Genomic DNA, 15813 nt, shown 5'->3' with positions numbered 1-15813 from the left:
TTTGTGATCACAAGAATTTGTGAAATTTGACATTCTGTAGGTCCCTCTTGAAAATTCACCATGCACAGTATCATTTTAAGTAAGTCTGCCAAAATTTTAATTTTGTTCACCTTAGTATTATACTTCTCAAGTGAGTTTGACTGTTGAGAAACTACCCTTTATCCATTAACAGTTAGGGTAAGATACTGGTTTCTGTAAGGCTGAAATAGAGTTGGTTGCTTATAAGTTGGTTATATTTCATGTTTTCTCTACCTTTAAAGATTGGTGTGAGAAAGTCTCAGCAGAGCCTTTTTAAAATGTGTTTATTTTTTATTGAAGGATAATTGCTTTACAAAATTTTGCTGTAGTCTATCAAACCTCAACATGAATGAACCATATGTATACATAAACCCCCTCCCTTTTGAAACTCCCTCCCATCTCAACATAATCTTGAAAAGAGTACTAGTCAGTAATTACTTTGAAGTGTTTCCAGGATACCAGACACTTTTATATGTACTCTCACTTATAAATTCATATAATCCTTTCTTACTTTCATTTATAAATTTATGTAATTCTTTACAGTCTGAGCCTTCCCTGGTGGCTCAGATGGTAAAGAATCTGCCTGCAATGCAGGAGACCCTGGGTTGGGAAGATCCCCTGGAGAAGGGAATGGCTACCCTCTTCGGTGTTCTTGCCTGGAGAATCCCATGGACAGAGGAGCCTGGTGGGCTGCAGTCATGGGGTCACAAAGAGTTGAACTGAGGAACTAACACTTTACTAATCCTTACGTCACATTCTATTAGGTTGGACCTGTCACTTACATTTTACAGTTGAATATGGAAGCACAGAGAGGTTGAGCAATTCACCCAACTTTACCAGGTCAGAAATGGTTTAACTAGGATCTAAGCGGGCATTCTGACTGCAGAATGCATGCACTTTCCTGGCCATTACACCATAACTTTCTGGATGAAAAGAAGGAGTTCTCCAAGTAAAGTGAAAATCAGTTTCACAGGTTGAGGAAATCTTGCAGCTTCCTTTCGTGAGTACTTAGTTTCCCTTTTCTGTGTCTGCTGAGGTCTGAGTAATTGAACACCCCCCCCCAATTCCTTCAGTGCTCCCTCTCCTACCGCACCCACATCCTCGCCTTTTTGGGGAGACTCGGAAGAGAGCCAGTGGAGACCAGTTCCATCCTTGGCCTGTTTGTAGTGGGTGTGAAGGAACAGCACCCAGACAAGACCAGATCTCTGGGTCCATGTGCTTATATGAACATTATAAAGTAGAAGCATATTCAAGCCTCCTAAGGGAGGAAGGATCTGTAGCTCTTTGGCTTGAGGGTTCTCACGACGGGCTCCGCAATCCATAATTGACTAGAGGACTCATGGGACTTGGTATATAGTCAGACTCACAGCTGTGATTTATTACAGAGAGGCTGGGAAGCAGAATCAGCTAAGGGGAAAGGCACTGGGGGAGAAATTCTGGAGAAAATGAGTCACTAGTCAAGAGTCCTTTCCCAGTAGTCACAGAGGATGCCCTTAATCAGATTGTAAGAAGTGTGATGTGTTGCCACCAGGGAAGCTCATTGGTGACTTCATGCCCAAAATGTTACTGGGGGCCAAACAAACAACAACCATAACAAAACAGGTTCTCGGCGTAAACCATGTTGTTTGTACAAAGAAGTTAGGCACAGTGAGCCAGTGTTGGGGAAAGTTGTTTGTTTGTCAGTGTGGGGAACTCTTTACCATTCAGGTCCTCCAGGACCAGTCCAAAGGGCAGCCTTGCAAGCAGGCTATAAAACAGCATTCTTGAGCCTGATGTGTTAAATCTTTCAGGCACCCTCTTCCATTGGGAACTCTTAACTCTGCTTTTAGCAAAGAAGCCATCATTTGAGACCCTGTGCTGTGTTAAAATGATGTTTGACTTCTGTTAATAGAAGTGGTGCTTTTCTTGTTTGAAATGTTTAAAGTTTTTGTTCAATGCCATGTTGAAAGGAAAGGTTATTTTACGATACCCAGGGCAGTGAAGATTATAGCAGATTAGAATGTCTCTCTGTGTTTGGGATTGAATGGAGAATTGTTGCAAGGTTAAATTACATTTATTCTTTTCTTTTATATACCATCTAGAAAAACAGAAAGAAAACACTCTATTACTTTAGGCAATCTATTACTTAAGAGTTTTTAAGAGTTTAATCATGTGACATTCTTGCTGAAGAATTGTTTCTCATCAGTTGTCACTTGATAATTTCTACTTTGAAAAGTAGAAATGTTTTGGAAGTCTGGTAAATAAAACTGAAGTAGCAATCTACCATAGTATGCCTTATACAATAAAGAGGCAAGTGGGAAATAGTTACTTTCGTGATAACATCTCTACAGGGTAAAAAGCCAATTTTCATACCTGTATCAAGGAACATAGATGATTTAGATTCCAATTGGCTTTATGTAACTATTCCCCTTCTTAGCAAATTTGAGAACAAGTTTGGGCTAATTTTAGATCTCTATCTTTGATTATTCAGAGTATAAGTCATTTTGCTTTATGCCTGCTGTTCTTTTAATCTGGCAGGCTATTTCTTATTACATAGTTCTGGTCAATTCAGTTTAATAAAGGATTATGGAACCTCATTATTAAAAATGTAATATATTCAATTTTTTTAAGACTCTTGAGTGTATCTCCCTAAAATATTTTTGAATGTATCCTAACAGGATGGCATCACTGACTCAGTGGGCATGAGTTTGAGCAAATTCTGTGAGATAGTGAAGGACAGGGAAGCCTGGCGTGCTGCAGTTCATGGGGTCGCAAAGAGTCGGACACGACTTCAGTTCAGTAGCTCAGTCGTGTCCGACTCTTTGCGACCCCATGAGTCACAGCACGCCAGGCCTCCCTGTCCATCACCATCTCCTGGAGTTCACTCAGACTCACGTCCATCAAGTCCATGATGCCATCCAACCATCTCATCCTGGGTCGTCCCCTTCTCCTGCCCTCAATCTCTCCCAGCATCAGTCTTTTCCAGTGAGTCAACTCTTCACATGAGGTGTCCAAAGTAGTGGAGCTTCAGCTTTAGCATCATTCCTTCCAAAGAAATCCCAGGGCTGATCTCCTTCAGAATGGACTGGTTGGATCTCTTTGCAGTCCAAGGGACTCTCAAGAGTCTTCTCCAACACCGCAGTTCAAACGCATCAATTCTTCAGCGCTCAGCCTTCTTCACATAGGGACTGAAAAACGACGTACAAAAAGAAAAGACTGCTTCAGTAGTGGATGAGGGAAAATAGTGTGTGGGGGCTAGAATTTTAAGACACCACAAAACTCATATTATCTGGTTGCTCTATTAAAAAATTAACAATATTCCAATTTGATGGGATATATATTTCATGTTTTTGGAGCCAGCTTGAAAGGTGATCTTGACATCTTCTTTCCTCCTCCTCTTTACCCTTGATTGACCCCTATTTCCCGTCCCGAAAGTGTCCTTTTCTGTCATATTGTCCTTTAGCACCTTAGTCCTCAGTTGGGCAAACCACTTCCAGGACCAACCTGCTTCACACTCCAGAATTATCTTTCTTTTCCCTTCCTCCCCAATGAAAGTCTTTTCCTTAATGATTTGTTTGTAATTAAGAAGAAAGTATAGCAAGTAAATTAATTCATGGTAAGAAATTCATGATGAATTATCTTTCCTAGTATTACATTTTAAAAGAAGAAACTTTTAAATCCTCATACACCAGTAGGATTATCCATATTTTCAGCCTTCCTAGAAAACACTCCGGCAATCTATCAAGGGTCATAGAGAATGTTCTTATAATTTTTCCAGTAGTTTCATTTTTAGAATTCAAGTCTAAGAAAAATAATCAGAGATAAACACTTCTACACAGAGATATTGATCAGAAAGATGTTTAATAGCCAAAAAAGTGAATTATATCATAAATGATACACATAGTGACAATATAATAAGTTAGAAATGCAGAAAAAAGCAAGGAAAAGGATAACTAAGCATTCACTGCCCATTTCAGATGTTTGTAGATACGCTGAGTCCTCCAAGTCTTGGGCTACAATGGAAGCAGCGTGCAGTCAGGCAGGTTTCATGTCTGCCTGACAGTTAAAGACTTTTCAGGTAAAAACTGGAGAAAACCAATTAAATAAAGAGTCATGTAAATTGGGCTTCCCTGGTGGCTCAGACAGTAAAGAATCTGCCATGCAGGAGACCCAGGTTCAATCCCTGGGTCAGGAAGATCCCTTGGAGAAGGAAATGGCAACCCACTCCAGTATTCTTGCCTGGAGAGTCCCATGAACAGAGGAGCCTGGCGGGCTAGAGTCCACGTGGTTACAAAGACTTGGGCACAACTGAGCGACTGCAATTTTCATAAATTATAAAGGAATTTTTCTGCTTAAACCTTCCAAAATACCCAAAGTTTATTATAAACAGGGTTGAGTACAAAGCCTGGTAGGTGAAGAGTATGGGCTTCTTTGATCACATACTCTCTCCTTCTCAGCTGTATGACCTTGGGCAAGTTATTTAAACTCTCTGTACTCCAGTATTCTTGCCGGGAGAGTCCCGGTGGACAGAGGAGCCTGGCAGGCTACAGTCCATGGTGTCGCAAAGAATGGGACTTGACCGAGGGACTAAGCACATACTTCAGTTTACATATCTTAAAATGTGATGATTACATTTACCTTATAAGGTTATCTTTGAGATTCAAGATCATAATGTATATAAAGTGACTCGTATCTCAAATAACAAGATGAGTAATCACATCTTACTTTTTATTATTGACTTCAGTGAGAAAGATAATTATCAATAGATCACAATTTTAATAGTCCTATTTTAAGATAACTTTTGAGGTTCTCTGATTTTTCATAGAATTAAGTTATATACTGTTAGGGCTAAAAACATCTCAGTTTATTGAAAAGCATTTTAGACCAGGCATTGTGGCTCTACATCTTCAAAAGATCCTTTTTAGGTTAGAACAAATTCAGAATAGCTCTGATTTCGACACACTGAAATTTGTAATGTCAAGCCAAGTCTTTTTCTTTCCAATTCTAGTATGAAACAGAATCAATAAAATGTAGTATAAAAAATAATCCATTTTTTAAAAAAGTGATGTATTCATAAAACAAACTATTTATTAGAATTCTTATTTAAATTTCTATTTGTAGAGTGAGAAAAACTACCCAAGAAAAATGCATAATATGAGATTGGAGCTACCTACTGGCTTATAAAATAATAATTTGTATTCTAAAAAATATATATCCTAAAATCATATATATTTTATATATATATAAGGCAATTAGGCAACTGAGAGAAATTAAAGATAGTAGTAGTTGAATTTTATGGAAATTTTGAAAAATTCCTGTATATCTTAATGTAAAATACACATATCTAATGGAAACTAACATTGGAAACTGTTTATTAGAATGTTATATACTTTAATTGGCCAAGTCTGATATCTTGAATATCTTCATAAAGCCCAGTTCTAATGACTCCAGGGAATTGAACCTTATTTTGTATTACCAAAAATTGCAAATAAATATGAGCACATTTCTACAGTTTTCTTGTCTGCGGGATCATGATAGTTTTTCATCTTTACTTTTATATTTTCCCTCTTCTGGATATTAATATGTTATGATAAGACCCAGAAAACAGTGAAAACGTCTTTCGTTGGCCAAAGACCTATGTGTTGTGTTCCATGTCTCCTTTCTAGGTGTCAAAAGTTCCTGAGAGGACTCCTGGAGCTGTTTCTACTTCTAATGAATTTATTCTCATTCTGTGATAATATTAGGATCATTTAAACTAGTCAAAACTCTAACACTGTGGATGACTAATAAACACCTTGGTTAGAGTTTCTAGATGTTTATAGTTACTTTAGATACAGTCTGAACTTTTCAGTGCTGATAATCTGTCTCTGCGTCCTGACTTAAGCTTCTCTGTGTGTCCATCTTAAGTTGCTGAAGCCTAGGTCTTATAGTTCAAGTAGCTTTTTTCTTAATATTCTGTGGAGCCAACTTTAGAGGTATCATAAAACCTGGGCTTCTTTAGAGATATCGTAAGAACTGGGAGGTAGTGGTAAAAGAATCTGCCTGCAATTCAGGAGACGCAAGAGATGCAGATTCGATTCCTGGTTTGGGAGGATCCCCTGGAGGAGGAATTGGCAACTCACTCCAGTGTTCTTGGCTGGAGAATCCCATGGACAGAGGAGCCTTGTGGGCCATAGCTCGTGAGGGTTTTAGAGAGTTGTGCCTGACTGAGCAGCTAAGCATGTGTGAAAACCTTGGTCTTTCAGTTGTCTAGGAATTTGTTCCCATGTCATGGGAGTAAAGAAACAGGGTTTCTAAATGTGACCTGCTGATAATTACTACCCTGCTGTCCAGTTTTTAGTCAAGTTAAACTTCTTTTTATTGTCTTAATCTACAGATATTATAGTGGGACTACATAGGTGATGTCTTGGATTCCCTTTAGCTATAAGGTTTCTTGTGGATCTGTGCTGATTCTGGGGTGATAACAGTGAAAGCAGATGATGATCTATTAGTCATCTCTTGTATTGCTATTTCTGTTTGCCTTTTTAATTTTGTTTCCCTTTGTTGGAGTGATTATTTCTCTGGTCAGTACTTTAAAAAGGAAGATAATTAATCATTGTCATATTTGGCAGTAAAATAAGATACCGCACTCTCCCACCACATTTGCCAACAGACCTTTTCATTCCTCAAGAATTTTATTTATTGAACACTTACCTATATAGCACACTGGTGCCAGGCACTGGAAACAGTAATAAAAGTGTAAGGCCTGCTCTCCAGAAAGTTTCAATATAGTGATTTTGGGTTTGTTGACAATCTAATATCCTCTTCTCTGATAATATTCCTGTACGCTCTGGCATATTCTTGTGTCTTTTTTTTTTTTTTTTAGGGGTGTTAGCCTGAGAGAAGGCAACTTCATATTCTTGCTTGGCCATTATAGTAAATTTCAATGTTCTTTTAGGGTCAGGAAAGTATTTATCGATGATCTTGTAAAAATGACATATGCATCTTTTAGTACATAATATATTTTTGAATGATGAGAAATTAATTTTTTCACTGGTCACTACATTGTAGGACAGTCATAAATGAATGAAGCACAGCTTGAGCCGGACACCTTTCAGGAGACCTTGAAGTTAAAGAAGAACCTTTAAATCTACTGAGAATGGTTTTTGGAATAATTTAAGAGCCAGTATGGGTGTTTTGTATCCTTGAGAACTCTTTGAATGGCAACTTTATATACTAGATTATATTTAACTTTCCCTTACTCAGCTGTTTGTCAGAGACCTCACATTGTTTCATTCCTGAATTAAGAAGTCCAAAGTCTCATTGTGCTCTGGTTTTACATATCTTTGCTTCTATAAGACATTGGAGGAGATGGTGTCATTTCAAAAATACTGTTTCTCGAACCATCTCAGTTCACTAGTGCCAGCAAGCTGACACTTTTGTGGCGTTATAGTTATAAATATATTTCAGTGTTTTTCACTAGGTAAAATATCTGTTGTAGAGGAGGCAAAGAACTTATAAATTCACTTCATTATGTCCAAAAGATCATCCAAGAGGCGTATTTACACAGGCATCTCTCTTCCTGCTTCTTTTTACGTGGGGAAAAAAGGTATTGTAAAGGAATTTTATAAGACAGCTAACTTGATTTTACTTAAAATGCAGTTTGTCAGTTCATCTTTAGCTGGTATTAGTTTTTCTATTCATGTAAGTAAACTTAGAAAGTCTGCTCAAAGAAACTCAACGTTTATTAGAAGTAGTTTCATTTTAGTTTCAAGTCATTTCACTGTGAGTGTATTTTATAATACTCATACCAATGTCCTTATGTTAATCTTGAATGTTATCACAGCAGTGAGTTTTAAAGACCATTAATGTGGTATTAGCTGTACTTTTTTTGGGTAGAATGATTGTCATAATCAGATCATCATTTTAGTAGTCTAACATCATTGCTGAGAGGTCCTGTTATGTGAAATAAGAAAGATAATGATAATGATTTTAATGATCAAGGTATAACACAGGCATCATAGGATATGTGTGATGCTTTCTCTTTTATAGCTCTTGATCTTGTTCCTCAGTCGACATCATTATTAACTTCTGCCTTTTATCTCATTTAACACAGGGCTGTGAAATTATCTCAACTCCTGATCAAGACCATACTGACTTTACCAAGTGCCTTGAAGTGCTCCAAAGGAAGATAGAAGAAAAAGACCTACAGGTAAGATCGATGCCTGTTTGGTGTTTATGAATCTTAAACCAAGGATGTGAAAAATCCTATTTTTACTCACCTGAAATCATTATTTGCTCTTGTGCTGATTATCTGGATTCCCTTGTCAGGTTTCTTCAGTATATGAATAAATCTGTACTTAGTTGCCAAAACATTAACATGTACACTTGAATCAGAGGTCACAGATTTTGGAAGCTTCCAGTGAGTGGTAGGTCCCTAAATGTGTGAAGTGGACCTTGTATATAGCAATCAAAACTGACAGCTCATTCTCAGCCTAAAGGAAGTAGCTGCTCTCCATCCCAAGTTGTTTTTTACCCTGCACAGCTGTGTGTGTATGTGTTTGTTTATATAGTATGTAGGCAAGACCAACAAATATGGCCTGGATTTGGCCATCCTTGCAAATTCTTATTTAAACAAATAAAATAATATTTACCTTTTTTAAAAATGAGAGAAGCGTCTGTTACTTTGCATGCATGGACTCTTTAAGATATTCAGTAGTGATTTTCACCTAGCATCCAAGTGTATAATCATATAATCACATCGTTTAGCTAATGTACACATTTGTAATTTTTAATATTTTACAGTATTTTTGACACTTGTTGAAATAATATGTAAACTTTTTATAGCCTTTATCCAGTGAAGATCCACAAAATTAAACCTGAAGCTTTGAAAGACAATTGACTTATTTTCCTGGGAAGGACAGGGAGATAAACTGAGATGCATGATCCAATGCGTTGTTTTATTAAAACAATTTTTTTTTTTTTTGGTGGCATGTGGGATGTTAGTTCCTGAACTAGGGATCAGACTCATGCCCCTTGCAGTGGAGGCACAAAGTCTTAATCACTGGACTTCCAGAGAAGCCACCAGCATGTCATTTTAAAGGAAGAATTCAAGGACACCTCTATACATTGGGATGGTTTTCAAAAAGTACAACAGGATAGTATTTCAAGGTTTCCACAATAATCGTGGGAGAGGACCAATTCAGACCCGGCGCGGGCAGATCTCATGTCTGCTTCCTTCATGTCTTGGCTCCCGGTAGCCTTTGCCTTCAGTCTGGTCTCCCCGACTGTCTGCAGTAGCTGCTTGTAGCAGTTTCTTTACGCCTTCACATCAGAGGGATTGAGGGGTAGGGGTGTCATTTGCCACCGTCATTAGACCTCGGTCCTAAAATCTCTCCATGTACTTATACATGGTTTTAGCGCAGGATAATAAAAGTTACCTGATTGTCTGGGACCGGAGTAGGGAGTGGGGTCAACCGCCGAGTCTCGTACAGTCTAACTCTACAGCTGGTACACAGTGGTGGGACAGCCTAGGTGGTGGAGAGCCACCCCTAATAAAAACTTGCTCCTTCGCAGAAGTTCTGGGAGATTTATTCTAAGGTATATTTACTAAGCTGGCGGAGTCGATGCTTTCCTCGCTTTGAAGGGGAAAGCCTTTTGTAACCATCGTTAGTTGACAAGTAGCTCACTCTACAGACTTACCACAAGTAACTGAGTGAACCTTTCTCATACCTGTGGTGACTTGAGCTGTACCAAATGTGCCACTTCAGCAGTCAATTGCTGTAATTATCTGTTTGTTTACGGAAAAGGGGAAACAGCCTACTGAGAGTTATCGGCTTCATCCAGACATAGCTGATGTGGAATTTCTTAGAAGAAAGTTCTAAATCTTCACAATAGTTTTGGTTTTCCTAGTGCTCCCACTGGAGAAGGCAATGGCACCCCACTCCAGCACTCTTGCCTAGAAAATCCCATGGATGGAGGAGCCTGATGGGCTGCCATCCATGGGGTTGCGAAGAGTCAGACACTTCACTTTCACTTTTCACTTTCATGCGTTGGAGAAGGAAATGGCAACCCACGCCAGTGTTCTTGCCTGGAGAATCCCAGGGATGGAAGAGCCTGGTGGGCTGCCATCTGTGGGGTCGCACAGAGTTGGACACAACTGAAGCAGCTTAGCAGCAGCAACAGCAGTGCTGCCACTGGAAGCTGGGAAGGCAGTGATGTGCATGTCATTTATTGTATCTAATTGATAGGATCTATAAACAGTATTCAGTCACTGAATCACAGAACAAACCATTGTGTCTCAAACTCAACAACCAAAATCTAGAGAGAGCCTCAGGCTGGGAGGAGAGAGTAGAGTAATCAGGTGTTCTGATCAGTGAAACAAACTGAGCAAAATGTTGGCCGAGCCACTGGAGACCCAGAGCAAGAGGACCTTTTCGAGGACTCCTGCATTGGGCAGAAAGGACCACACCCTCCCGCTCCCCTGTACTTAGGTTGGAGGCTGCCAGGGAAACATGTGGCCCCAGAGGCAGGCAGTGGTGTGTCACAAAGGAATTGCTGCTAGGCAAGGAGAGCCAGCTGCCTTCCTTACAGCTCAGTAGTGAGGTCTTTGTGGGGAGGATGGGAACAGGGCATCTCCGTGGCAAGCATGCTTTGGGTCCAGGGCATTCGCCTTCCTCATCTTGAGCCCCTCTTTCTCCTTATTCCTAAAAGATTCTAGATTCCCCCTTCTCCTTTGCCTTAAGGTGGTTCTGTATATGTTGCTCCCTCCCACTAGAATGTCTTGAATACGTTTTGATTTTCTTGCCGAAGCCATGATGGAGTCCTGACGTCGTCACAGAGGACTTTTCAAAAATATTCATTGACTTATTTGGCTGCCCCAGGTCTTAGTTGTGGTGTGGAATCTTTCACTGTGACTTGTGGGGTTTTCATCATGACATGTGAGCTCTCAGCTGAGGCATGTGGGATCTAGTCCCCTGATAAGGGATGGAACCTGGGCCCGTTGCTTTGGGAGTGCAGAGTCTTAGCCACTGGACCACCAGGGAAGTCCCTGAAGGACGTTCCCCCACCATCGCTCTGGGTTACACTCCGCTGCTCTACATTGCCATGCTTCCGTCTTTTCTCTGTTAAGATACCCTGAACACTTTTGTTAATTATTTCTGTTCACTAAGGCCCTTTCTTCCCATGAAGCTGAGATCAGGTCTGTTTTGTTCATGATCAAGTGGCAGCACTTTGCATATGTGATGCTCGGGGAGCTCAGGACAGCAGGAGATGATGCGTTTAGGGGAGAGGCTTTTTAGGGAAGCATAAGAAAGAAACAGGAGTTAGACGGCAGAGGGGAGAAGGTAGTGGCCAAGTACGGCAGTATGCAGAAAAGATGGCTAGCACTCCAGTGAGGCAACAGGGTAGGTTTTGAAGAATTTTAAGACAGAGAACGGTGTGATGACTTTGTTGTTAGAAGCATGGTTAGGTCAACTGAACGCATAACTCAGTGAAAACCATACAAAGTAGCTGTTGTTCAGACTGAAAAAGATGTGTTAAATCTGAGGACTCTCTGTGGGCTTCCATCTGAGTTTATGTTTTACCTGGGAGTGACAACATTGTCTTTGATTCCATGTAATAGTAGGAGAAAAGCAAGAGTAAAAACATTAGAAAGGAAAATCATGAAAGATTTCCCTCCACACATTCTCCTAACCTCAAGTGAGATCACCATGAGGGCGTCTACAGATTTCTTCCTAAAATATACATGAACTATAGCAGAAACTCCTTTATTCTTCCCCGCTTAATAAATCTTAGAAAATTATCAAACTTTTCTGGTTTTCCACTTGTTAAATTGTAAATATGAATGTGTAATCCAAATGTCTATATTTGGTGAGATCTTCTTAGCATATATATTAAAATATCAACTATAGTATAAATGAACTAAAGTAGTATTTAATATGCTGACGAGCCATACTATATAACATATTAAAACTTTGTAGAATTTGGATTAGGATCTGTCCTTATCCTTAAGGAGTTTACTATCTAGAACATGAGGTTAATTATTAAAAAAAGATTTCTATACATTGCCTTATTTATTATTTATTTACCTATATAAAACCTGCCCCTCCTGAACTTTTATTCCTTTGTGAAAGGCTTCTGTGATACGTGTGGCTTTTTAATGCTTTGCTTTTATGTTGCCACATTGTTTATCTGTGACTGAGTTATGAATAATACATTATCAGGATGCCATCTGATATGACTGAATCTTCAAAGAGCAGATATATTTTTTGATGCTGTGATACACATTTGAGATCAAAACCCTGGAATACAAGGGAAAACATTAAAAGCTATTGCTCCAAGTTTCAAAACATGTGAGACATACATTGTTTAGGGTGAAGCAGGAAGATATCTAAATGATAAGGCCCTAAGAATAATAGTTCTCCCAAAATGTAGGTTGGGATATTTCCTAGAATTACATGGCAATAGAATCAGTTACTTTAGTTTCTGTTATTTTAAAGAGACTTTGTATTGGACACAATTTAGGCAGAAAAGTTGATGCTAATTTCAAAGTGTATAGATTTCAACTCATATTTGTTAAAACCTCAATGCCTTTTAACCCTTTATACTATGTTATTTTTATAAAGTTCTTTTAAATTAAATGACACAGGATGCTGAATAAATCAAGTATTACATAGTGAAAGTGAAGTCGTTCAGTCGTGTCGTACTTTTTGCGACCCCATGAACTATAGCCTACCAGGCTCCTCTGTCCATGGAATTTTCCAGGCAAGAGTACTGGAGTGTGTTGCCATTTCCTTCCCCAGGGGATCTTCTCGACCCAGGGATTGAACCCAGGTCTCCTGCATTGCAAGAAGATGCTTTACCATTTGAGCTTCCAGGGAAGCCCTAAGTATTACATAAATAAGAGCAAATGCCTAAATTTTCTATACACAGAGACTAGTATTAAGTGACTAACTTAAATATCCATAAAAACTGTGGAGATAAGCGTTAACCAAAGAGGACAGAGTAGAAAGACCCTGAGCTTGCCTCCTCTGTGGGCCACATCAAAATGACAACTCTTTACAGAGCAACTATCAGTGAAAAGCCTTGACGCCTACCAGAAAAGATCTATAGAAAGAAAACATAACAAGACAGGTAGGAAGGGCAGAGTCTGGTATAGTCAAAACTCATACCCCCAGGTGGGCGACCTGTAAACAGGAGATTAATTACAGTTAGCAGAGGTTTTCCCCAGGGAGCCAGGGTTGTGAGCCCGGCGTCAGGCTCCCCATCATGGGGGTCCTGTGTCTGGAAGATGAGCCCCCAGGATGTGTGTCTTCGAAGGCCAGCGGAGCTTACTTTTCTGAGACCAAGAGGGCTGTGGAGAGATAGATAGTCTATTTTTAAAGGAATCCAGGAAAGAACTAGTCATTTGAAAGGTGCCTGAATCACACCTGCTGATCTTGGAGAGTTTTAAACTATTTTTATCCACTAAATGTTAGTATTGGACGTGATTATTTTGTAATGGACTAATTTTTTTTTAATGTTCATATGAAATAACTGTTGCTACTTATCAAACTTAAGACTGACTATATCTGATTGGCTGCCTCATTATATCTGAATGGCTCAGATGGTAAAGAATCTGCCTGCAGTGCAGGAGACCAGGTTCCCACCCAGGTTGGGAAGATACCCTGAAGAATGGAATGGCAACCTGGAGAATTTCATAGACATAGGAGACTGGTCCATTTTTCCCCATCACTTCATGGCAAATAGATGGCGAAACAATGGAAACAGGGACAGACTTTATTTTGGGGAGTGCCAGAATCACTGCAGATGGTGATTGCAGCTATGAAATTAAAAGATGCTTGCTCCTTGGAAGAAAAGCTATGACCAACCTAGATAGCATATTAAAAAGCAGAGACATTATTTTGCCGACAAAAGTCTATCTAGTCAAAGCTGTGGTTTTCCAGTAGTCATGTATGGATGTGAGAGTTGGACCATAAAGAAAGCTGAGCGCCGAAGAATTGATGCTTTTAAACTGTGGTGTTGGAGAAGACTCTTGAGAGTCCCCTGGACTGCAAGGAGATCCAACCAGTCCATCCTAAAGGAAATCAGTCCTGAATATTCATTGGAAGGACTGATGTTGAAGCTGAAACTCTAGTACTTTGGCCACCTGATGCAAAGAACTGACTCATTTGAAAAGACCCTGATGCTGGGAAAGATTGAAGGCAGGAGGAGAAGGGGCCGACAGAGGATGAGATGGTTGGATGACATCACCGACTCGATGGACATGAGTTTGAGCAAGCTCCGGGAGTTGGTGATGGACAGGGAGGGCTGGCATGCTGCAGTCCATGGGGTCTCAAAGAGTCGTACACGACTGAGTAACTGAGCTGAACCGAGGAGACTGGTGGCCTACAGTTCATGGGGTCTCAAAGAATTGGACTCAACTGAGCTACTGACTCTTTCTATCTGATTGGACTAATTACTTTTCAGTATGATAAGACATGTACAGGAAGATAGTTGTAAGATAGTCCTCTGAGAAGTGTTTTCCAGGGTACTGTGATGTCTTCAGTAAAGTCCACTCTGATGAGCTGACTATCTGTGTCAAGATTTCAGTCTTATCTGAAGCCAAACAATAAATCTGTTGTGTGTGTAAATGTCTTCTAGAGAGGAATAAATACTGTTTACATTAGAGAAACCTAGTCAATGCCGCCTTAAAGTATCATAGTAAACATCATCATTGATAATTCAGAGCAGAGTAGATAAGAGAGACATGAAAGCTAAATGCAGTGGGGTGAAATGTGAATAAAGTCCAGAGTATCGTTAATAGTGGTGCCCCAGTGTCAGTTTTAGTTGTGGCAGATGTGGCGTGTTTGTATAAGATGTTAGCACATCATTGACCAGGAGACTTTTGCAGAAACTAACACCTGTGGCCAGTGATTTGTTATGTGAGTGTATATTGAAATACCTCAAGCTGCAAAAGATATTTTAATATGTGTCTGGTCAGTGAGTTAACATCAGTGGGAACTGGTGATTGGTATTGCTACCTGAACTATCTTCATGACTTTTTCCCAAATCTCAAATTATTTCAAAGTAAAATGTTTATTCAAAGCATATTTCAGTGTCTTCAAGATGCTATAACCGGAGAATGGTGTTATCTTCCTATGCCACACCTCATAGTAAAATAGAACAGGAAGGCATGAACTTCAATCAAAATAACTTTCTGTGGACTCTTTCAACTTTAAAGTGTTTCCTCAGAAAGTTTCAAGTCATGTCTGCTGCCCGTTTAGGCAGTCATTGGGCATGAAAACCATGCCTGCTTGAAAATCTTAGCTAGAAATTGGTGTTTTTAAACTACGTGACAACCCAGATCCTCTCAACCATTGCAGCTTTCCCAAGAGACCGGAGTACATTAAGACTCAATCAAAGATGTGATTTTATCAGGCTTGACTCTCGACGGAGTAGCCCTGTTTGTTCCTGTGTTCCCTCCTGGCCCATCACAGGCGCGTGGTCTTCCTCACCACCTGCGTTTTCTCCCCGCTCTTCTTATGTTGATCTGCTGTCACACCTGCCTTTTTCTTCTATCTTGTCTCCCTGGGCCTCAGTTATCATTCTGTGCCATTAACGCTCTAACTTATGTCTCTAATCCTGAACTTCAAAGCCCTATTTCTAACCACTAACTGGAAGGCCAGAGGAACTTCATTTCAGTGTAAACCAAAATTCATCATCTTTCTCACAAAATCTCATTTTCTCTTTCTTTATTTTCTGTCTCATTCAATGGCACTGCCATCCATCCGCCTGGCAGAAACCTGAGAGTAACCTTATATTTTACTATCCTTTTGCCATCCCTCAATGGCTAGT

The 15813-nt window shown here is 39.7% G+C and overlaps 1 protein-coding gene across 6 annotated transcripts in view; it reads left to right on the top strand.

Moving 5' to 3' along the window:
* Positions 1-15813, top strand: part of TPK1 (thiamin pyrophosphokinase 1) — a 392694-nt gene that overhangs the window by 193518 nt on the left and 183363 nt on the right. For all 6 annotated transcript variants that reach the window (XM_012177322.4, XM_004008152.5, XM_027968907.2 and 3 more), the window contains one exon: positions 8093-8188. In XM_012177322.4, the coding sequence (XP_012032712.3) occupies positions 8093-8188 (96 nt within the window). The remainder of the gene's footprint in view (positions 1-8092; positions 8189-15813) is intronic.

The sequence above is a fragment of the Ovis aries genome, chromosome 4 (genome assembly GCF_016772045.2).
Source record: "Ovis aries strain OAR_USU_Benz2616 breed Rambouillet chromosome 4, ARS-UI_Ramb_v3.0, whole genome shotgun sequence".
Classification (NCBI taxonomy): Eukaryota; Metazoa; Chordata; class Mammalia; order Artiodactyla; family Bovidae; genus Ovis; species Ovis aries.
The sequence above is the reverse complement of the archived record's forward strand: the minus strand, read 5'-3'. Positions and strand labels throughout refer to the sequence as shown.